The sequence below is a fragment of the Lissotriton vulgaris genome, chromosome 11, assembly GCF_964263255.1.
Source record: "Lissotriton vulgaris chromosome 11, aLisVul1.2, whole genome shotgun sequence".
NCBI classification, from domain to species: domain Eukaryota; kingdom Metazoa; phylum Chordata; class Amphibia; order Caudata; family Salamandridae; genus Lissotriton; species Lissotriton vulgaris.
The window spans coordinates 388,131,517-388,154,752 of NC_141699.1; the positions used below are offsets into that span (position 1 = coordinate 388,131,517).

The 23,236-nt window shown below is 45.5% G+C and overlaps 1 protein-coding gene across 3 annotated transcripts in view; it reads left to right on the forward strand.

Annotated features, from left to right (window-relative positions):
- Positions 1 to 23,236, forward strand: part of LOC147679838 (interleukin-1 beta-like) — a 114,870-nt gene that overhangs the window by 11,906 nt on the left and 79,728 nt on the right. For 2 of the 3 annotated variants that reach the window (XM_086943395.1, XM_086943394.1), the window contains exon 2: positions 13,606 to 13,710. In XM_086943395.1, the coding sequence (XP_086799521.1) occupies positions 13,616 to 13,710 (95 nt within the window). In that variant the 5' untranslated portion in view covers positions 13,606 to 13,615. Of the gene's footprint in view, positions 1 to 3,850; positions 3,967 to 13,605; positions 13,711 to 23,236 lie in introns of those variants that run through there. The other variant, XM_086943393.1, reaches the window with a different exon arrangement.

The following is a 23,236-nucleotide window of genomic DNA, read 5'->3' on the forward strand; positions in this document are numbered from 1 at the left end:
CCTTCAAATATTTTAATACCATGCCCCCTCTGCTGTAAAAAAGAACCATTGGTGCCCCCCAGATTGAAAAAGTATGTTATCATAATTCTATAAAATTGGCAATGTTTAAATACGTGAGAATATTTAAATATTGCAGTTGTTTTTTTGTTTTTTTTAAATACAATCAAATACATTTGGAGACCCTCTCCCTTTGACACCTACTCCCAGCCAGGGTGTGAACGCCAACATATTTTGTTAATGGCGCATTACAGAGTGGGCTAGAGCTGCACTGTTGTTTCAGTAAAAACAAGGCACTGTTATCAGCATCAGGATTCTCTTGGAGAGTGCCTAGCGCCCCCCACCCTCTCCTCGCCGCCTCCCAGTCTGAAGAGCTGTACTTTAAGTTGAGACAGGATGCAGTTATTATTAGCACTAAAAAGCAAGAACATTTGGTACGTGGTTTGAGATCAGAATTGTGTCTTCATAAGGCTCAAATAGATTGTATCTGTCTGTGTCTTGTTTGGAGCTTATTTTCAGGTAGATTTCGGTGTGACGGGCACTTAATGCTTTGCGGGTCGACCGACTCGTCCCCGCAGGGGACCCTCATAAGAGGGCGGCCCCCTTAGTGCCACAAGATGGCACACTGAGCAGCCTAGTGTCTCCGGACCCCAGTGGGTCCCGGTCGTCACTCCCGGTCGGGCCGGGGGCCGGGAGCAATATATAGTCCTCCCACGCCCCCCCTGGCAGTTTCTTTGCCCCATCACCCTGACGCCGTTTGGGCGCCCTCAGGTATCACCGTCCAGAGGCCTGGTCTGGCATCAGCGTGCTGTGTTTTTCGCCGTTCACTGGCGCGCTTTTTCTTGCGGTGAGTCGGGGTGATTAGGTTGTGTGTCGCTTGTTTTCTTGTTTTCTTGGCTGCGGGACAGCGGGGGTGCATAGGCCTAAGTCGGGCTCCAGTGCCCGTTCGCGGGTATTCGGGGGCATGTGTGCTCGCGTGTGTGGGCCCGAGTCTGTTGTGTGGGCGCTGGTGCAGGACCCCACAGAGAGGCCTTGGAAGGCGAGAAGCAGCTTGCCGCCATGCGGGAGCGACAGAGGTTGTTCTCTCTTTGTGTAGGTGCAGTCGGTGCCCCGCCACCAGGGAGGTATACAGGTGCACGGCATCTGCAATTTTGGGGGCATGGGGGGGGGGTCACCTGTGTGGGCCCGCGCTTTTCTATTGAGTGTGCTTTGAGCCTCTGTCCTCGGTGAGGTCATGTTTGGCGAAAGGGGACTTGCCGGTCACTTTGAGCGCAGGCATCCTGGGTCGCGTGCGCCTTGACCCCCAAAGCCCCGCTCTCCTCCCCGTGAGATCAGCAGTCCCAGGAGGTTGGTTGGATTGCCATTCGATTCTCACCCACATGTTTAGTGGGGACGCTGTCCTTTCTCCTGGACAGTGTCTGCCCTTCGGAGTGGGGCTGTGGTATTTCCTTTAGCGCTGTATTTGCACTTCTCGGCGCGTGAGTAGCTGTACTGGTTCGTATAGCACAGGCACTTTTCATCGACTCTTGAGGTCTCCTTTCAGCGGTCCGAGTGTGATTGGAGGTTTGTGGGTACAAAATGGGTCCCCCTTTTGGTTGGCTTCGAGGAATGTTCGGGGAGGGGGCTGTCGCGGGACGGCACCCCTTGACTCTGCTTTGCGACGAGAGGGGGAGAGGCAGGCTGTGCTGTTTCGGTTAACAAATTAAGCGTACGGTCCCCACGTCGTTTACTGGTGGTGGCCTCGGAGTTGGCGTGCGGAGCATTGGGGGCTTTCGAAGAGATAAGAAGTTTCCACAAGGATTTTAGTTGGTCAGTTTGCCGACGGAGGAATTGTAATAAAGAGCGATAAAGTGTAGCGCTAATTATCCTTCTTTTCTTAATACACTGACTGGGTGTATGGGCCAATGCCATTCACCAAAGCTGCGAGGGGGTCAGGCTGTCAGATGTCTTTGAGGGACGGGGAGAGGCATTAAGGGCCTAGTGCGAGACGCAGTATTTGCGGTGTTTCAGTAGGGTCCCAGCGGAGCCCCCAATGGGGTTTCAGTGAAGCAGGTGACACAGAATCTGGTAGTCCGACACCAGTCTGGTGGAAGAATCAAGGGGCACACAGGTTGATAGCGGGACCGGACATCTGTGCCCGGTCTAAGGGTCAGCAGGCAGGGTAGGCTGCGTTTGTTGGCCCTTCACGTAAGATTCAGTGTCTTATAAACAGGCTACACACTCTCATTCCCTCCACCTTTTGTGACACCATGCTGTTTACGTCAGGGAGCAATGGTTTAGTACTGGGAACTCGCCTGGGCTTCGGGGCAAAGTATGCACCCTAGAAGGAGACCACAAGGGGCAAGTGGCAACCAGTCGGGGACGGGTGAACTTTTTTGGCCCGATTTCAAACCCCTTTGCTCCCGTGGCATGGACCTCGATTGGGGGGAAGTGAGGCAGCTGGCATTCAGGAGTTCAATCTGCGCTTTGCGGAAATTTTCGAGCAGAGATTTGACTTTGTTAGACTCGATGCAACACACCAAATTCACAGGGTGTTTCAGGATGATGGGTATAGTGATCCACGTTTTGCATGGACCCGCTTTGCTCAATAGGGAGGAGGCCCTAGTAATAGCAAGTAAGGAGGAATGCCAGCCTTGGTGGGGGGCCCTGGCTGCGACGGTCACCACACCCAGGGCTGTGGCGGAGGTACAGGGCGATCCAGAGGCGGAAAGGTACTCAGGGGTACCCTCTTCAGGAGCACAAAGGATGCTGAGGCCTAATATCCCCAGGAAGTCTGTGCGGTGGACCCTGGGGTGTGACGGCGCCCCGTTATCCTACGGGCGGTTGGAAACCTGTACAACCGGGGGTCGCTTGAACGCTCCGCCCCTCGTAGGGGGGGGGCGTGAGCAAAAGGGTGGACCGATGGTTCACCGGAATTGGGAGTGGCTACCCCCTCACCACAACCGCTAAGCACAGATTGACTAAGGCCACGATGCAAGTTTGGCCCATCAGGTGGTAGGCCGCGAGGGGCGGCTTGCCTTTGGATCGCCTGTAAGATAACCCACCTTGTTGGCATATTGTTATGCTAATAAACCTGCAGCAAATTTTTCCCAACAAAACAGTTGTCTTGTCTGCTTATTTATGCTGCATGTATGTTGCTACTGGAGGGATGGTCAGCGGGCCGATATTGGCACTATGTTTCAAGCTTCCACTTAGGGGTTGAAAGGTGTGGGGGCCAACATTGACCTCAGGAGCGGCTGGTGTTAATGGGCAAAGAGGGCGTTGCCCTACCACCAGAGAGAGAAGCAAGCAAGAGGAGCAAAAACGCCCAGCAGCTTGAAGCAAATGACGATTTGCTGATCTGCAAAAACATGTTGAATTGTGGATATGTTCTGCTCCGCATGTGCCAAGCAAGGGTGAGGTATTGCTTGGCTTGCAGGCACAAGCTGCAGCAGTCAGATCATTTTAGAGGGAGTGGTGAATTACAATTGCCATCTACAAGGATGCCTTCGGGGCGCACATACAATGGCCCGGGAAGGAGTCAACAAAACAGAGTTTATTTCAATGGGAGGGGGTGGGCCGGGCTGAGGCCGAAGGAAACAAGAGGTAGTGAGTGGATAGGTCATCCCAAGAGGGGGCGGGGTGCTTCTCCTGAATAACTTGCTGTAGCAGTAGCACATGTTTAAAACTGCAAGATTTCGCTTTTGAAAACGTTATGAAGCAGCCTGAGCCCGAACCTGTTTACGTTTCGTGTACAACAGAGGCCCGAAAGAAGGAACCGAGTCGACTGTGAAAACCAGTATAACAAATGTTGGAGGGAGCGTGGAGAGAAAGAGACGAGACAGCCATACCTGACTGACTGACCTCGTGGCCTAGCCTCCAAGCTTGATGCGAGGCATCGCACAGTCGCAAGCACTGGTGGAATTAAAAAGTGCTCTCTCTCTCGCTCTAACTCTTAGGAGCCCGTCTTCGTGACCACGGTGGTGTCTGGTCAGTACTACAGAATATCAAGATTAAATATACAGGTTACTGTGTTCTTTAGGACACTGTTGTTTAGGTGTGTACTGCTTGGTAGTGCCCCAGCAGCGTGCTGGTACTGCATTGGCATGTGATGCGACTATTCCAAAATACTGTATTTCGGTAATTCTAATTTGTTTGATTCTATGGCACGCTCAGCCCTGCCCAAGTTTCAAAAGTTAACGACTTTACCAGCCCAACAGTAACCCAGGCCTCACCTCAGGCTGCTCCATTTGCCGCTAGGCTGCATTTATTGATAACTGTAATCACATTGCACGTTTTCACTGCTTCGGTTTTATTAAATATTGCTTTTCACCTCCTCAGGTACATTCCATTTTGCGTGCGCGCGGTGAGGCTTTTTGAATCTCTGCCTTTCTATTTTCTTTTTTCTCTCACTTTTCTCATTCTCTCTTTTTCGCTATGTATTTTGTTTTTTCTACTTCTTTCTTTTCATCTCTCTTCAGTCTGTCTGTCTTCTCTCCCTCTAACCCCCTCCGAGCTTTCCACACTTTCTGCCTCTCTTTGCTCCTGTGTTTGTCTAGTCTTGCTATTCACCTGTTGATCTCTTAAAAAGGCGCCATCCAACACAGAGCTCATTCCGGATTTCAATCCTTTACAAATATTCTCTTTTTGTGTGTGTTCTCGAGAGGGACGTTCCCTCACTCGTGACTTTTATTACAAAGGGATATTTGTAAAGGTTTGAGCTCGGTGGTCACATACACGGGCTTTGCAGACATAATGTGACGTGTCGCAGTTTGTATTTGAAGGGCCATTTATCTCTCTGAGATGGAGTGGAGAGCATGTGGCATTACAAATGTTCATTGTTGCCAGCTTTCTGTGCACTGACTTTGGTAGATTTGTTATCATGAAAGTCAGTGCTGGCCCTCCCACCCCTGGTTCGGTCACAGTTAATGGAAAATTGTCCAGGGCGTGTTTTGTAAAGCAAGGGTGAAATCCTGCTCCATCATGAAAGGACTCAGCAAAAGACGGGGCGATGGGGCCCGGGAGAGGGTGGAGGATGGGGTGTGTTCACTAAGGAGGAACACAACCCATGCACATTCTATGGACTGCAGCATTTGTATAGCGCTTACTATGCACGTGTGAGGTGCTGACACGCTTTCGTTTTTCAATCATGCACTCCTCGAGTCCAATGGGCCTCCATTTTTCGATTTTCTCCTAAACTGCACTATGATTTCTTTGTTGATGTTAGTGCTCTGAGCCCCTGCTGCTCGCACATGTATTAAACCAGTAAATGCAAATGTCCCAATGGACTCAGGCTGTGACTGACAGTCATGCCTGTGTATCAAGGACTTTCTCCTCCAGCAGTTCCCAGCCTGCCCTGAGACATGTGTTCTTGTGTGTGTTTATGGCCTGACAAATGGCTTGCAGCCTATTTGTTGATGGGATGACAACATTGCCAAGGATGTACTCTGCTCTAGTGTAAACTTTGAGAAAGTAAAATCCCAGTAGGTCCCTCTTCCTTTGATGCACTGACCTGTTGTGAACAGACCGGTGAGTCAGCATAGCAGTTCGGTGGTAATACTGAATAAGCAGCTATCACCGACATTAGCATGTGAAGTCTTTTTATTGATGACATAACTACAGTATCACGATTGCTTTATTAACCTTCTTGTGCTCTCAAATTTGCTTGAAAATTCACCATTTGCCTATTTGTTTTTCCAAATATTCCCAGGGGGATAACTCCTCCCCTCCCCCCGACACTCCTTATGGCAGTCAGGCTCACTCGCTACCCTTGCTCGCCACAGGGCACTCATCACAAACTTTTACGCCTCGCCACTTTCAAATGTCACCAGCCGCCCCTGCTTGTGGGACACGGGCTAAGGGATGGGTAAATATATTCTCCTATTTTACGTGATTAAAGCAGTCCTTCAGGTAGATATGGCAGAAGCTTTGGCCGGGTTGGGAGTCAAACAATTTGCAGCTCACTAGTCACTACAGATTTTGCATCTAAATTGCAGTGCGTAGTTTTAGGAAAAGAAGTACACTGAGTAAAAGGAAACTACAGTGTATGGCGCCGCCTTGCGGTGAAGCAGCGTTAGCTGCAGCCCAAAGGAAAAGGTTAGGCGTTCATTTAATTATATCAACACGTTGCAACTAGGCCCAGGAGAAGTTTAAGTTATCAGGCGTAATTCATGTAATTTCTTTAATTTTGCATTAGTTTCGTAAGCGATATTCCCAAAATGATGCCATGTCCTGTAATTAATTGCATGCCACTTGCAGAATAAGGCAGTGAGTTAGAGCGTGAGCAGCGGGGGCTTATGCCCAGGGTTCAAGTCCTAAAAAGAAGTGGGAGGGACTCACCAGGTTAGGTAGAATGAGTGTGACATCACCGCGCATGACATCAACTGGTGTGACAACACAGGAAGTGACATCACTGTGTTTGATATCACAAGAGGGAACATGACAGCGTGTGACATCGAATGTGGCATCACAGAAAGTGACATCACAACCCATGACCTCACAAGAAGTGATATTAGATCTTAAGACCTCCCTTATGTTTAGAAGGTCTATAATGAGTACTTTTGAGCACATTACAATATTTAACAAATTAGATTTTGCATTGGGGCTGTGGCAAAATATTGACAACCCAGACTCAAAATCTGGGCCTTGATTTATACATTACGTTTTTTTAACCCTGCCACAAAGAAATTGGCAGCAAGGAGAAATGTGGCAGTAAATCTGTCCTGCTTAATTGGTTACAATGTCTCTTATTTTAAAATATCTTATGGGGTTAGGCCTGCTGCAAGGATATTTCTGTGCCAGCTAAATCTCAGAGAATAATAATAATGGTAAAATAACTATGGAGCACAACGTGTTTGCTGGAGAGATCTCCGTTTTGCCTAATCCTAGTTTAGAATCATAGTAGGTTAGAGGGTTAATATGTCTCCTGCAAAGCACATTATGTAACACACAGATGACAGATGTGTATGTTATGTAAAAGGGTCAGTGAGTTACTGCTTTTAAGACAGAGGTCCTTTTGTTACTTGCAGTTCATGAATTGTAATCCTTCTAATATAACACAGTGAGGTATGAAGGACATGTGGCTCCCACACATTGTAACCCTCCCTGTTTTATATAGCACATCATTTATATTGATATACACACATGATTTATTGTCAATGTATAATCTGTATGTGTGATGTAAAGCACTCGGACACCCTGCATTGGGATGAGTAGTGGCACTATTCACTACCCATTCCAATGAATGATGTCAGGTGCTTTAAATCACATGTACAAAAATTACAATTTATTTTGTTGTATTTCTTTTATTTCTTTTACAGCACTTTATAGCACTTTAGCACAACTCTAGTGCTAAAGCGCTATAAAAAGAATAAAATAAAATAGTGGTATTGCAATTGTTATTTGGGTATATACTGGGGTGACCAACACATCTGACATTCTTACAGTGCATGCATATTTCTTATACTGGGACTGAACAAAGTCAAATGCATTTCTCTCTTAAGTGCCTGTGAATTGAATTCTTTGTTTCCAGTCCATTGCATCTAGGTGTGAAGCTCCCGAAAGCTGCCCACCATGAAACTCCAACAAACAGAGGCCCAATGGCCCCTTAATTTCGGCCTTTGTTATGGGCCCAGCTTGCATATGATAAGCCCCCTCACTGCCTGCACGTTGCTGCTCAGAACAAAAGCAGACAACTTGCAGACAGTCCTGACGGGGATGAGTTCGGCATATTTCTGTAAATCCGGTTAAGTAGGAGGAACGTGGCCCTCCGCTGAAAGCAGCCAGCTTTGTAACAGGGTAGACGACGTCTACGCTCTGAAAATAGTGGGTAGACTTTGTCTACCCTCGACTCAATCCCTGCTTACGCAATGTGTCTCTTTTATCCTATTTTTTTTGTGCTGTTTTTATTTTAAAACGCAGAATGCTTCGTCATCGCACCAAAAATTGAGACAATGTTAAAATATTGAGTAAAATGAAGGACAAGCATGTTGCGAACATTGGCGTAATTTCCTGATATTTCACATAATTATGCAAGAGCAAATTATGAAAATATTGCACACCTCTGATTGTAACAGAAGTGCAGGGCCTTGAGTAAGTGCCGGGCCTGGGGCCTTTGTGACTATCCTGCCTCACGTAAAATCTACAACAGTTTAGTACAGCGCCGTGGAACCCCATCCTTTTTTCTCGAGTAGTTAGCAGGGTAGTATGGTGTGCCATAACAAGTCTTTTCCTGATACAACCTTCCCGGTAGCCCAATTGTTTTGAGCCTAGGAGGTTGTTTTCTGGAAATGTTTTTTTTTTTCCAGGCGACTGCTCGCAACGTTTTTCAACATTAGACATCTTCATATACAAGCTACACATTCACATCTATGCATTTTTTTGTCCATCAATACAAAGCAGCAGCATATGTGGGTGGCGATCAGTATTCAATAAAAAACAAATTGCCAGGGCAGGGCACCTGCAGGTGCCACTGCAGCTTGAACCACCCATTGCCCTTGCTGCCATAACAGTACCAACAAAACACACCATCACACTCCTACAAGTGAGATAATTTAGATTTTAAATATACATTAAAAGTGATAAACACCTGCCGCCCAAGCTTTTCATATAGTTTTGGGTGGCAGGTAGGAGTCACTTTAATGTTTATTAGAACATTGGAATGTTGGGAGCTCCATTGCAGACAATGGAGTGGTCCCTGCTTCTACGGGCCGGTAAAGGCCCGCAGAGCAACATTCCAATGTTCTACAAAGGCTTCTCGAAGCTCGAGGGGATTTATCCCTCGAGCTTCGAGAACCCTTTGTTTAATTTGTTAGAACATTCTGCCCTCTAGTGGCAGAATGTTCTAATAGCCTTATAGCCCTTCGTAGCAGGGCTATACCGGCAATTAAAGTCCCGGTGTCTCGTTAAAGTCCCTCGCCTTCGGCTCGGGCCTTTAACGATTCAGCTGGCCTTTAATAGCCGGTATAGCCCGCTACGGCGGGCTATAAGGCTATATTAGAACAGTGGAATGTTGGGAGCTCCATTGAAAACAATGAAGTGCTCCGGGCTTATAATGGCTGGTATAAGCCTGGAGCTCCAACATTCCAATGTTTCTTTGTTCACAGCTCTGGCTGTGAACAAAGGCTTCAGGGAGCCTGAGGGATTCCAATCCCTTCATGCTCCCTAAAGGCTTTGTTCTTTTGTGTTAGCACATTCTGCCCTCTAGTGGCAGAATGTTCTATTAGCCTTATAGCCCTTCCTAGCTGGGCTATACCGGCTACTAAAGTCCCTCTCCCTCGTTAAAGGCCCTCGCCTTAATAGTCGGTATAGCCCTCTACGGTGGGCTATAAGGCTATATTAGAACATTGGAATGTTGGGAGCTCCATTGAAAACAATGAAGTGCTCCGGGCTTATAATGGCTGGTATAAGCCTGGAGCTCCAACATTCCAATGTTTCTTTGTTCACAGCTCTGGCTGTGAACAAAGGTTTCAGGGAGCCTGAGGGGATTCCAATCCTCTCAAGCTCCCATAATGCTTTGTTTTTTTTGTTAGAACATTCTGCCCTCTAGTGGCAGAATGTTCTAATAGCCTTATAGCCCTTCGTAGCTGGGCTATACGTCTATTAAAGTCCCTCTCCCTTGTTAAAGGCCCTCGCCGAACGCTGGAGAGGGCCTTTAATAGCCAGTATAGCCCTCTACTGTGGGCTATAAGGCTATATTGAATTATTAAACTGTTGCTGTGCTCGACACACAATTAAGCAAACAGCGCCACCATGCGGCAGGCGTCGTAAGTGCCAGTGTTGACAAGAAAGTGCTGGTGCTGAGCACCGGAGACCACAGCCTCAAATTAAGCACTGGTGGTGATGCATGGCCCAACAATAAAACACATGAAGGCATATATCCCCACGTTTTTGTGGCTCTGTTTCTGCCACAGCGGCGCTCTTTGACGGTGCGGATTTGTGGAGACGGCGGAGCCCAGCCGTTATTTAATTTGTCAGGATTATCTTTGAAGAAGGATTCCAGACGCACTCATGGGTAAACTTATATTCCAATCCTCATTTATTTAAGGCAACAGCATTGTAGGAGACAAGTCCAACAGCCCTATGCATAGCGGTCTGTCAGCAGACCTTGATCACGGGTGCAGAGCGCCACTAATGGGCTCGTATTAAAAAAAAAAACAATAAGCAATTAAACATTCTTGAGTTAATATTAGTAAATTTCATGATTATAGTGTGACACCCTGAATTTGTAATAGTCTTATATAATGCGATAATCCCCAAAATAATCACTTTGTGAATATTGGATACTAGATTTGCATTATGTACACCTGCTTCATTTTATGTCATTCATGTGCATTTCACTAAGATGTATTTACCATGTGTCCGCTTGTTAATTTAGTCCTGCCCTCTAGTGGGCCTATATATCATATACTCATGGACTCTAACAACTTTATATCGGAAAATGCATCTCCTCTTGTCTAGTTTGGTGAGCAAAGTATATTGCCCTTGTTCTTGCATTTTAAGTTAACACGGGATTATCTAGTTAACAAGTTAATTTTACTGTTGTTGTCACACATATGAAATGTTATTTCCTGCATTTCAACACCATATTCAAGTGAGGCAAAAAGATAAACGATAACACTTAAAATAAGAACAAAATTTGAAAAAGAAAAAAGAAACAGAAATTAGAGTATAGAAAATCTAAGACAGGAAGTAGAGTAGAAGGGGCAAACCTAGAAACAGATCGTTTTATATCTTATGTTTCCAGTGTTAACTATATGTCCTGTTGGTACAGCCTCTCATTATAGGTGCAAGTGCATCTCTTCATCCTTATTTAGCCCATTAGGGACTAGAGTTCGAAAGGCCAAAATGTGACATGATTCTTTTTGTCTTAGGATACGTTCTCGATTGCCACCTCTCACATGGCGCTCAACCATTTCCACAGCGTAAAACTTGAACTGTTTCCAGTCCCCTCCATGATATTTCACCATGTGTTCGGCAAGAGCATAACTCTGATCTTCATGTGCTGTTGGTTGCCCTCACGTGTTCTAGAATACACTTTTTTGAGTTCGCAAATGGCGCTCTCCACATATTTGAGCTTGCAGGGACACTCAATTATATAGATGACATATTGGCTCTTGCAGATTTTCCACATCTCTTTATTTGCCATGCGGATTTCCTTGACATTTTGCGCAATCTGGCATACTTTACAGGTTGAGCATTTGTAGAACCCCTTTGTTTTCAGCCACGTATCGAACTCTAGCCCCTAATGGGATAAATAAGGATGAAGAGATGCACTCGCACCTATAATGAGAGATTATCGCATTATATAAGATGGCTACAAATCATGAAATTTACTAATATTAACTCAAGAATGTTTAATTGCTTATTGTTTTGCACGTATTGTTTGACTGCAATCACCAGAATGCAAAGCGCGCCTAACATAGGATGTGATGTATCATCCTGTGGTAATTTTTTTAATACAAGCCCATTGGTGGCGCTCTGCACCCGTGATCAAGGTCTGCTGACAGAGCTAGACTATGTCGGCGGGTTGCATACCAAGGCTGTGTCATCCTAATTCCACCTCCTACCTCTATTAATTCATCACCTCCTTGCCATTGTATCTCACTCTTACATGTTCCTGCTTTCTCCTTCTCTCTCCTTTTTCCGTCTTTCTTTTCCTCGTCCCACCCCCCAACCCAGTGGCATGGCAAGGTCAGGTGGTACCCGGTGCGGAAAATTTCTTGTCACCACCCCCCCACCGCCGCCCACATTAAAATGATTAAAATAAGGAAAAAATTATAGTTACACACAGTTTTGCCATTTTGTCACCCTCACTAAGTTCCATTTTGTCAGCCCCCTCAGTGATGACACCCGGGGTGTCTCGCATCCTCTGCACCCCACCTTCCTAAGCCACTGCTCCAACCCCCATGTGAGTTTTTCACTCTTGTTCTATTACAAAATCTGATTAGAAAAATTAAGTTACAGTCCCCAAAAATTAAAGCCGGTGGGCCCCCCCACTGCAACCTCCAGCTCAAATTAAGCACTGATTCAGTCACACAATAAAACCAATATCGGGGATTGCAGAGGTTTGAGAACAAGATATACACCCTTATGTTATCAAGGATCCAATCAAATGAACATGACTTCGCATATATGACGTTAAATCTATGTAATTGTGTCAGAGGTTTGTGATGATGTTCAGTTTTTTATTAGTGCTTTCACTCCACCCCCTCATTATGTGAGTGCTACGCAAAACAAACCGTTAGATGTTAATGGACACTATAGCTGGTCGTGTTGCTCATCATTCTGGGGTCGTAGCTGCAAGAAGATCTCTAAAGTGCTCTTTTCATATAAGGGACGTTGTTAGAGACCTTTAGTGAGTGTTCAGAGGGTGACGCTTTAACCTGTTGCGTGCTCATGACGAGCTCAGCTAGTCATGAGGCACGGTTGAGCTGCACTCATGATGAGCTGAGCTCGTCACGGCCGTTGGAACGTTCGCACGCAGGGATAATTTCCAGCTCCACTGTGCCTCATGACGAGCTCAGCTCTTCACAAGCACGGCGGCGCTGCGCGCAGTCCCCCTCCCCCCGCACAGCGGGTGAAAACGCCCCGCAGACAAGGGGTTAAATATAAGAGGTCTCGTGATTGAACTGCTCCCATTTAAAATAAAAACCTCGACGTTCAGTTCAATTAACTTTATTCGGCCTTAACAATAAGGCCATAAAAGTATAAAAAGACGAAGATACAATCAAGTAAAATATCTAATTTTCATAATAAATCATCACTCGTTAGGGAGCAACCTTCGAAGTGAAGTAGGCATTTTGTAATAAACTCCCTCCCCTGAGCTTGGGTTGAAAAGAGATCTGAACACCATAAGGAGTTAGGGATGTATGGATCTCACACTATCTCTACGAGTTCTAACATGATGTAATTAATTATGCTATGGTGCGACGCGTTGGGTGAATTTCTTTTACACTGAAGCAAAATAGCTGCAGACTCGCCCCCAAGCCTGTTGGAAGCGGAGTGCACGGCCCACTGACACTCCAGACGAAGAAACCAGCTTTGGGTTAAATAGTCACAAAGGTGCATCATGACTGCAGCACCGTTGACGAAGCGCTATTTTGCGTGACTTCGCATTTCAGTGCAGTGATGCGGATCACCGCAGTGGAATGCGGTTAATCTAACGCCTGATGCGTGGTACTTGGCAGGGCTGCTCATTGCTCGCCAACCTGCATTTGCAATATGGCAAATACATGAAAATGCTACTTTGCAGCCAGAACTGCCCATGCGAACTAAGAAACTAGTTCGGGCTGAACCGGTCACACATGAACAGGGACAAACGGTGGTCACTGAGGAGACCTACTTGTCTGCCAAGTCACATCTTGATTTATACATTTTTTCAGAGCTGGCAGGGGCTTATGCATCTGTGTACAGTGACATGAAATCTGGGGTTGGTTACAGGTTGCGTCCTGTGTTTGGTAAGCACCAGATAAACTGCGTTCACTCACCACTACAGTCCCCAAAATGCATCTCTGCACCATACTGAAAGAGCAGCGTGGGCTTTAGTTTGGAAAATGTGTCATTTGAGTACTGATTTTGAAGGTTCCAGATTGGCGCCTCTCTTCTTATGTTTTTGTGTTTTTTCCTCAGATCGCCGCAGATGTCGTTGGTGTCAGCGATGGACACAGGAGCGATGCAACTGTACAGGAGCCCAGGCCCTTTCAACTTCCTCGAACCGGCTTTGTCACTGACCAGGTAACTGTTCATACTTGCCAGGGCCTTGGCACTTTAGTGAAAAGGCACCAAGTTTTCGCTCGCGTCAGTGACAGAAACAGGCCTGGTCAGTGAGCAGGTGGCAGGTACTTATGTATCCCCTTCCATGCTTATGATGAGTCCAGCTCGTCATGAGGCACAGTGGAGCTGTGCTCATGACAAGCTGGGCTCGTCATAACCGTTGCCATCTGCCCACGTGCAATTGATTCCCCACCTGTGCGGAAGAATCAATCAGTGGGAGGAGTCATGATGAGCCCAGCTCGTGATGAGCAAAGCTCCACTGTGCCTCATGACGAGCTGGGCTCGTCATGAGCAGGGCCGGACTGGGAACCAAAACCGGCCCTGGCAAAGTGCTCTGCCGCCCCCCCCCCCTCCCCCCACCCCCACGGGGGGGTTGAGAGTGCGACCTCGCTCTTTGCCAGGGCCGGTTTTCGGCCGATTTTGTTAAAGAGACGTTTTTGCAGCAACGCTGCAAAAACGACCCTGTAACAAAAACGGCCCCCAGCGGCCAAAAACCGTCCCCCACCCTTACGGCGCTCCGGGGGATTGCCCGGTGCCCGCAACGGCCTGTCCGGGCCTGGTCATGAGCACCGCCCCGTGGGAAAATTACCCCTGCGGCGAAGGGGGTATACCTAGGACTGGCCTCGACAGTTTTACCCCTGCCAAGGACTGGACTTGTTACAGGACAGGTACCAGTCTTACCCCTACCAGACCCAGGCAGTCAGGACCTAACTCTTTATCCAAAGATGCAAGGGTTTCACACCTACCAGGAAGAGCTATCCTTCGAGAACAGGTATGAGATTTCACTTCTCTGAAGGCCAGGCCTTATAATTAATTCCATTGGAATTATGCAATCCTGCGGCAGTGCCGTTTTCCGCACAATTATGGATGTGCCACATTTGCCACCTCATCTACCAACTGCTGCATAATCTGCAGATTTTAACAATAACATTTGTTTCTCTCTCTAACGGATCAAAAGTTATTAAAAACTTGGTGAAAGTAGTCCCCCGAGCAGTAGAAAGCCCTTTGCAAAGGTTGACTGGTCATCTTTCAATTGCTTATTGCTGTAATGGGGTGTTAAACTGGCAATATGAAGTTGGCAATTTTGCCCAAACAGTGTTACCATGTGTAACAAGCATTGGCATAGCCAATAGGTCTCGGCTTTGGGACCTTTAGCCACAGCTAGTGGCTTTGTCAATGTCTTTAAGCTGTGTTGTAGAGCATTGTGACTGCTGTGCAGCATGTTAAAACGTTATTATAAAAAAAGTGTAGTACGCATTTTAATTACCTTACCTATAAGCACGAAAACATTATGTACAAATGAAGGATCTTAAAAGGCACAAAGGGCTGGCATGGAGTTAGTGGCATGATTCTGACTCTGTAGCAGCCCTACTGACCCTTCAGGGTTGTCAGTGTGTTATGAGATCTACCTTTTTGTCTGGATGGATGGATGGATGGATGGATGGGTGCAGCGGAGGCTGGATGGCCGAATGAATGAACAGATGCATCAATGGAATTTTTGTGGATATTTGAAATAATCAAAGGATGGATGAAAGGATGGAAAGGTGAAATGCCAATGAATATGTAGGTGGGAGGATGACTAGATCGCTGAGTGCATGTAATGGGGAAGGAAAGTTCATGGAAGGGTCGGGTTTATCTGGTTTAGTCACTCAGTATTATTAGAGGTTTGGTTCAAAGTGGGGGGTGTTTTTGTTTTCTGACAGCATACCTGAAAATACTTTTAAAATACTTCAGAGTCCATCTATAAATGCATCTGATGGTGAGTAACACAAAATGCGATGCTTTTATTTTCCCGAAAAATAAAAGACTCCATCAAGTAAAATCGCATTTGGCAATGTATGGACTTGCACTTCCTTCTGACCTCAAATCTACGATAGTAACATTTAAAAATAATAATAAGGAACACAGAACTAAGAGTTGTGTACTTATCGTATTTGGCACTGACTATATAATTGGCACAAAAAGGTGGAGAAGATAAAAATGACCAGTATGGTAAATATTCACGGACAAAGGCGTAGTCCCAAAATGACCTCTTGGTGAACCTCGGTGAGGTTCAGAAGTGGAGCAGAGACCCTGGCTTTAAAACATTATTCACAGCTGCCACAGTACTGCTGGTTAATAAAATACCACCCCCAAATGCCACCAATAAAGTAGACAATAATGCATTGTTTCCCTGCATGTAGACCTACTAAATCTTGTTACTTCTTTCCCAGTTCCTTAACCCCTTGTCTGCGGGGCGTTTTCACCTGCTGGGTGAAGGGAGGGGGGCTGCGCGTGGCGCCGCCGTGCTTGTGAAGAGCTGAGCTCGTCATGAGGCACAGTGGAGCTGGAAATTATCCCTGTGTGCGAACGTTCCAACGGCCGTGACGAGCGCTTAGCTCGTCATCAGTGCAGCTCAACCGTGCTTCATGACGAGCTGAGCTCGTCATGAGCACGCAACAGGTTAAACACAGGCAAGGGAGCTGTATTTAGGTTCTTTTTTTCTTTCTTTGAAGGGGCTCTAGTCGATCTTAAACTCTTCCCCTGGGCAATAAATAAGCTGCTCACGTGTCCCGATGCTCATACAAACTTAGAAGCCAACAAGCATGGGAAGTGAGAACAGCGCACATTTAAGAAATTAATCCACTCACAGAACCATAGTCCGCAAACTCCTGAAGATGCATTTAACGGTGTGACCATAAGGTACAAGACTGTTCGATAACAGCGTGTTACAAAATTATTATTTGACTCGGAAGTCACCTAGCCCGCTTTATTTACCACCATATATTAGTGTAGTCGGCTAGATATGGTGCGCGCCTCATACCACGCCACTGTCACACCGCTCTCCACAGACGCAAACATACACCATATGAAAACAAGTCACATGAAACATACCTACATATTAGTGACCTCAATTTTTTTCCTGCACTTTTTACGGTTCATCCACAATGATCTGATGAGGACCTTTATAAAATTTTAGTGGGGTTGAAACATAGATGAATCTCAATTTTTGGTCTGGATTAAAATACTTATTGTAGAGTGTACGATGTTTAACCCTGAAAAACTGGCCCTGACTAAAATCGAATACCCCAGACAATAACTGTTTCATTGAGTGTTGTTCTATTTCACTTCCAATAACTCTTTTCGCAACTCATGTTCAGTGCACTGTTTCACATTTTGGAGCATCTTTTCATGACATAAATATCATTTTCTTCAGTAATGGCATTCGAACACATGACTGTGAGTTCCAATATGTTCTTTTGAATAGGTTTCGTTTTGGGAATATATTCATGAATTTCCCTTGCTTATGTAGTATGCCCTCCCCCACCACATATCACGGCCGCTTGCGCATTTGCCAACCCCTCCCACTTCCTGCTTGTTTTTGTTGCAGTGACTGCCATGTAAGTCCCACACTATTGTGCATAGTCCATTGTCCCCACGTTTCTGTGCAAATTTCAATACCGCTTTTCTGTGCCTAGTACATTTTTTGTTTTATCGTTGCAGTTACTGTCTGTCTGTCTGTCTGTCTATCTGTCTATATATCTGTCTATCTATCTATCTATATATCTATCTATCTATCTATCTATCTATCTATCTATCTATCTATCTATCTATCTAACGCCCTCACTCTATCTATCTATCTCCCTCGCTCTATCTATCTATCGCCCTCACTGTATCTATCTATCGCCCTCACTCTATCTATCTATCGCCCTCACTCTATCTATCTATCGCCCTCACTCTATCTATCTATCGCCCTCACTCTATCTGTCTATCGCCCTCACTCTATCTATCAATCTATCTATCTATCTTATCTGTCTTGACTTGTCTGTCTGTCTGATCTGTCTGTCTTATCTGTCTGTCTGTGCCTGTCTGTCTATATATCTGACTGTCTATCTATCTATCAATCGCCCTCACTCTATCTATCACCTTCACTCTATCTATCGCCCTCACTCTAGCTATCGCCCTCACTCTATCTATCGCCCTCACTCTTTCTATCTATCGCCCTTACTCTATCTATATATCGCCCTCACTCTATCTATCTATCGCCCTCACTCTATCTATCTATCGCCCTCACTCTATCTGTCTATCGCCCTCACTCTATCTATTAATCTATCTATCTATCCATCTATCTTATATGTTTTTACTTGTCTGTCTGTCTTATCTGTCTGTCTTATCTGTCTGTCTGTGCCTGTCTGTCTATATATCTGACTATCTATCTATCTATCTATCTATCTATCTATCTATCTATCTATCTATCTATCTATCTATCTATCTATCTATCTATCTGTCACCCTCACTCTATCTATCACCTTCACTCTATCTATCGCCCTCACTCTAGCTATCGCCCTCACTATTTCTATCTATCGCCCTCACTATTTCTATCTATCGCCCTCACTCTATCTATATATCGCCCTCACTCTATCTATCTATCGCCCTCACTCTATCTATCTATCTATCTATCACCCTCACTCTATCTATCTATCTATCGCCCTCACTCTATCTATCTATCGCCCTCACTCTATCTATCTATCTTTCGCCCTCACTCTATCTATCGCCCTCACTCTATTGCCCTCACTCTATCTATCGCCCTCACTCTATCTATCGCCCTCACCCTATCTGTCGTATCTGTCTTATCTGTCTTATCTGTATCTCTATATATCTGTCTGTCTGTCTCTCTATCTATCTATCTATCTATCTATCTATCTATCTATCTATCTATCTATCTATCTATCTATCTATCTATCTAGCTAGCTATCGCTCTCACTCTATCTATCGCCCTCACTCTATCACCCTCACTTTATCTATCGGCCTCAATCTATCTATCGCCCTCACTCTATCTATTGCCCTCACTCTATCTATTGCCCTCACTCTATCTATTGCCCTCACTCTATCTATCGCCCTCACTCCTATCTATCTACCTATCGCCCTCACTCTATCACCCTCACTCTATCTATCTTTCGCCCTCACTCTATCTATCTATCGCCCTCACTCTATCTATCTATCGCCTCACTCTATCTATCGCCCTCACTCTTTCTATCGCCCTCACTCTATCTATTGCCCTCACTCTATCTATCGCCCTCACTCTATCTATCGCCCTCCCTCTATCTATCGACCTCACTCTATCTATCCCCCTCAATCTATCTATCGCCCTCAATCTATCGCCCTCACTCTATCTATCTATTGCCCTCACTCAATCTATTTATCGCCCTCACTCTATCTATTTATCTCCCTCACTCTATCTATTTATCTTCCTCACTCTATCTATCGCCCTCACTCTTTCTATCTATCGCCCTTACTCTATCTATATATCGCCCTCACTCTATCTATCTATCGCCCTCACTCTATCTATCTATCGCCCTCACTCTATCTGTCTATCGCCCTCCCTCTATCCATCCATCAATCTATCTATCCATCTATCTTATATGTTTTTACTTGTCTGTCTGTCTTATCTGTCTGTCTTATCTGTCTGTCTTATCTGTCTGTCTGTGCCTGTCTGTCTATATATCTGACTATCTATCTATCTATCTATCTATCTATCTATCTATCTATCTATCTATCTATCTATCTATCTATCGCTCTCACTCTATCTATCGCCCTCACTCTATCACCGTCACTTTATCTATCGCCCTCAATCTATCTATCGCCCTCATTCTATCTATCACCTTCACTCTATCTATCGCCCTCACTCTAGCTATCGCCCTCACTCTATCTATCTATCTATCACCCTCACTCTATCTATCTATCTATCGCCCTCACTCTATCTATCGCCCTCACTCTATTGCCCTCACTCTATCTATCGCCCTCACTATTTCTATCTATCGCCCTCACTCTATCTATATATCGCCCTCACTCTATCTATCTATCGCCCTCACTCTATCTATCACCTTCACTCTATCTATCGCCCTCACTCTAGCTATCGCCCTCACTATTTCTATCTATCGCCCTCACTCTATCTATATATCGCCCTCACTCTATCTATCTATCGCCCTCACTCTATCTATCTATCTATCGCCCTCACTCTATCTGTCTATCTTTCGCCCTCACTCTATCTATCGCCCTCACTCTATTGCCCTCACTCTATCTATCGCCCTCACTCTATCTATCGCCCTCACCCTATCTGTCGTATCTGTCTTATCTGTCTTATCTGTATCTCTATATATCAGTCTGTCTCTCTATCTATCTATCTATCTATCTATCTATCTATCTATCTATCTATCTATCTATCGCTCTCACTCTATCTATCGCCCTCACTCTATCACCGTCACTTTATCTATCGCCCTCAATCTATCTATCGCCCTCACTCTATCTATTGCCCTCACTCTATCTATTGCCCTCACTCTATCTATCGCCCTCACTCTATCTATCGCCCTCACTCTATCTATCGCCCTCACTCCTATCTATCTACCTATCGCCCTCACTCTATCACCCTCACTCTATCTATCTATCGCCCTCACTCTATCTATCTATCGCCCTCACTCTATCTATCTATCGCCCTCACTCTATCTATCTATCTATCTATCGCCTCACTCTATCTATCGCCCTCACTCTTTCTATCGCCCTCACTCTATCTATTGCCCTCACTCTATCTATCGCCCTCACTCTATCTATCGCCCTCACTCTATCTATCGACCTCACTCTATCTAGCCCCCTCAATCTATCTATCGCCCTCAATCTATCGACCTCACTCTATCTATCGCCCTCACTCAATCTATTTATCACCCTCACTCTATCTATTTATCTCCCTCACTCTATCTATTTATCACCCTCACTCTATCTATTTATCACCCTCACTCCATCTATTTATCGCCCTCACTCTATCTATTTATCGCCCTCCACAGCATCACCACAGCATCACTCAGCACCACCACAGCATCACTGAGGGGCACCACAACATCACTATGCGCTACCCCAGCATCACTGAACACCACTGCATCACTCGTCGCCACCACAACATCACTCAGCGCCACCACGGCATCAATCTGTGCAACCATTCAACAACAACTGGTTCAAATATGTTCTCTCAATGTTTCAAGCTTTATTACAAATGTCACAAAAAGATGTTAATATTTAACTTCTGTTCCTGGATTTTCGTCACAATAAAATACACTGAACATAATCTTCACAAAAGTCATTTACAAAAGTTTAATCTATTGCCATAATAAATTACAATAACTTTTAATCAAGTATTAATATTTTTAAAAAAAAAAGCCATTGTTATTTGTTATATCAATACATCTAAGTCACGTAAATACAACACATATTGCAGTACAAATGCTATAGGAGTCACATTTAAGAAAGTTAAAACTATTGGCATTGTAAATGACAAAGTTATTAATTTCGCTATTTTCAAAACCAACACATAAATAAAAAAAATGTCATTTACACTACCAATAGCTCAAACTTTCCTAATTCGAGACCTATTGCATTGCAAATGATTGTTTTGTATTGCGTCTCCCGTTCTTGGCCTCTGACTCATTGCTAAATTCCTCAGTCTTTACTATAAAGAACCAGCTTGCCTGGGCCGCATACTGCTTTCGCTCTGTTCTGTGATAACTGCACAAAGCATTGAGAATAAGCAGCGCTTTGCACTTTTCAACAACGCAGCAACTCCCCCAGCTGACATCATCATGAGGCACCCAGCGCCTCGAAGCCACATTGACCAACATGCTGTCTATCTAGTGTGCCAACTGTGAAACATATTGTAGCAGGTGAGGTGAGATCTGAAAATAAGGAAACTGATAATGAAGGCTTGCAAGGGCTCTGAGGGCACAAGGTTGGTGGTGGTAGAGAAGGTTGGATCTGCGGCATGCCATCCGCGTCCCCACTGTGCCAGCCTTACTACTGCAGTTGTCATTTACAATACCAACCTTGCCAATTACCAACCAGCCTGCAACTCCCCAGTATAGACAGGGAGGACTTGTGGCTAGGCCCTGGCATCTAGGGTTATTCATTCATTAATTCTCAGTGTCTAAGAGGTGAGACTTTTTCTCGGGATCACTCGCATTTCCTACCAATGCCTGCCAACCACCATAGTAGCCCTGCCCTTCACTGTCATACTAATACCCACTATCTGCCCAGCCCCTACTGCGGCTACCCTGCACCATCATCCAACAATAGTTCCCATCATATCATCTCTGCTGCCAACCACAATGAAAAAATAAAAACAAAACAATAATTCCTTTGCAATCATTCAATACAATACTTCCTCAAAGGCTTGATGTGGGGAGAGGGGCCACTGAATGAAAGTGCGGACTGTGAAAGCGCGTCTTATAGAAACGTGGAAGGAAAAGATGGAATTTCTAAATGCGCGTGCCTGCCGGGACAGTCGCAGTGGGGTAGGAGTGGAGAGCATGTGAGGTCACAGGTCACAGCATCTGCTATGACGGATGTCCATCAATTGTTGTTTTTGCAATTGTCACCCCAAGTGGGATGGGTATGCTCAGATGTGAGTCCCATGCTCTCCACACCACTGGAGTCAAGCTATCCTGGCTGAAGTCGGCTGATAGCCAGAAACCGGTCCTAGGATGCTTGATTCCGGTCCAGGAAAGACATGGCTTGGCAGTTTGGGCTGGACTGTTCCCATGAGGCATAGGGCCAAGGCTGATTTGCATATGGCCATGTCTGAACTGGGGTGGTGTGGAGTGCAAAAAAACGATGGATTTAGGCCCAGATCTCTATACTGGGGTGAATTGATGTCATTGTTCTGCATTCTGTCCATCAATTGTTGTTTTTGCATTTGTCACCCCGAGTGGGATGGGTATGCTCAGACGTGAGTCCCATGCTCGCCACACCACTGGAGTCAAGCTATCCTGGCTGAAGAATGCTGATAGCCAGAAACCGGTCCTAGTATGCTTGATTCCGGTCCAGGAAAGACATGGCTTGGCAGTTTGGGCTGGACTGTTCCCATGAGGCACAGGGTCACGGCTGATTTGCATATGGCCATGTTTGAACTGGGGTGGTGTGGAGTGCAAAGAAACGATGGATTTAGGCCCAGATCTCTGTACTGGGGTGAATGTATGACATTGTTCTGCATTCTGTCCATCAATTGTTGTTTTTGCATATGATGGAAAAACAAGCAGACTCCAAGGGGCTGCAGGTGGGCTCTGTCCGTACGAGGCACAGAATAGCAGCAATGAAAGTGCACAGAAAAGTAGGGATTAAATGGGAGTAACTGCAACGAAAAATAAACGAATAAATGTACGAGGCACAGAAATGCGATATTGAAATGTGCACTGAACGTGGGGAGAATGGACTATGCACAATAGTGTGGGACTTACATGGGAGTCACTGCAACAAAAACAAGCAAGAAGTGGGAGGGGTTGGCAAATGCACGAGCGGCCGCGATATGTGGTGGGGAGGGCATACTACATAACAAGCCAGATGAGGAGGGGGTAAATGCCTTGCTGCTTGTTAGTAATCTTCATTACTTATCAGAACTTCTCATTCCCTTACAGTTGTACAATAAAAAAACGAGAGAAAAACAAGCTCTGGCATTGCGCAGAGGGAT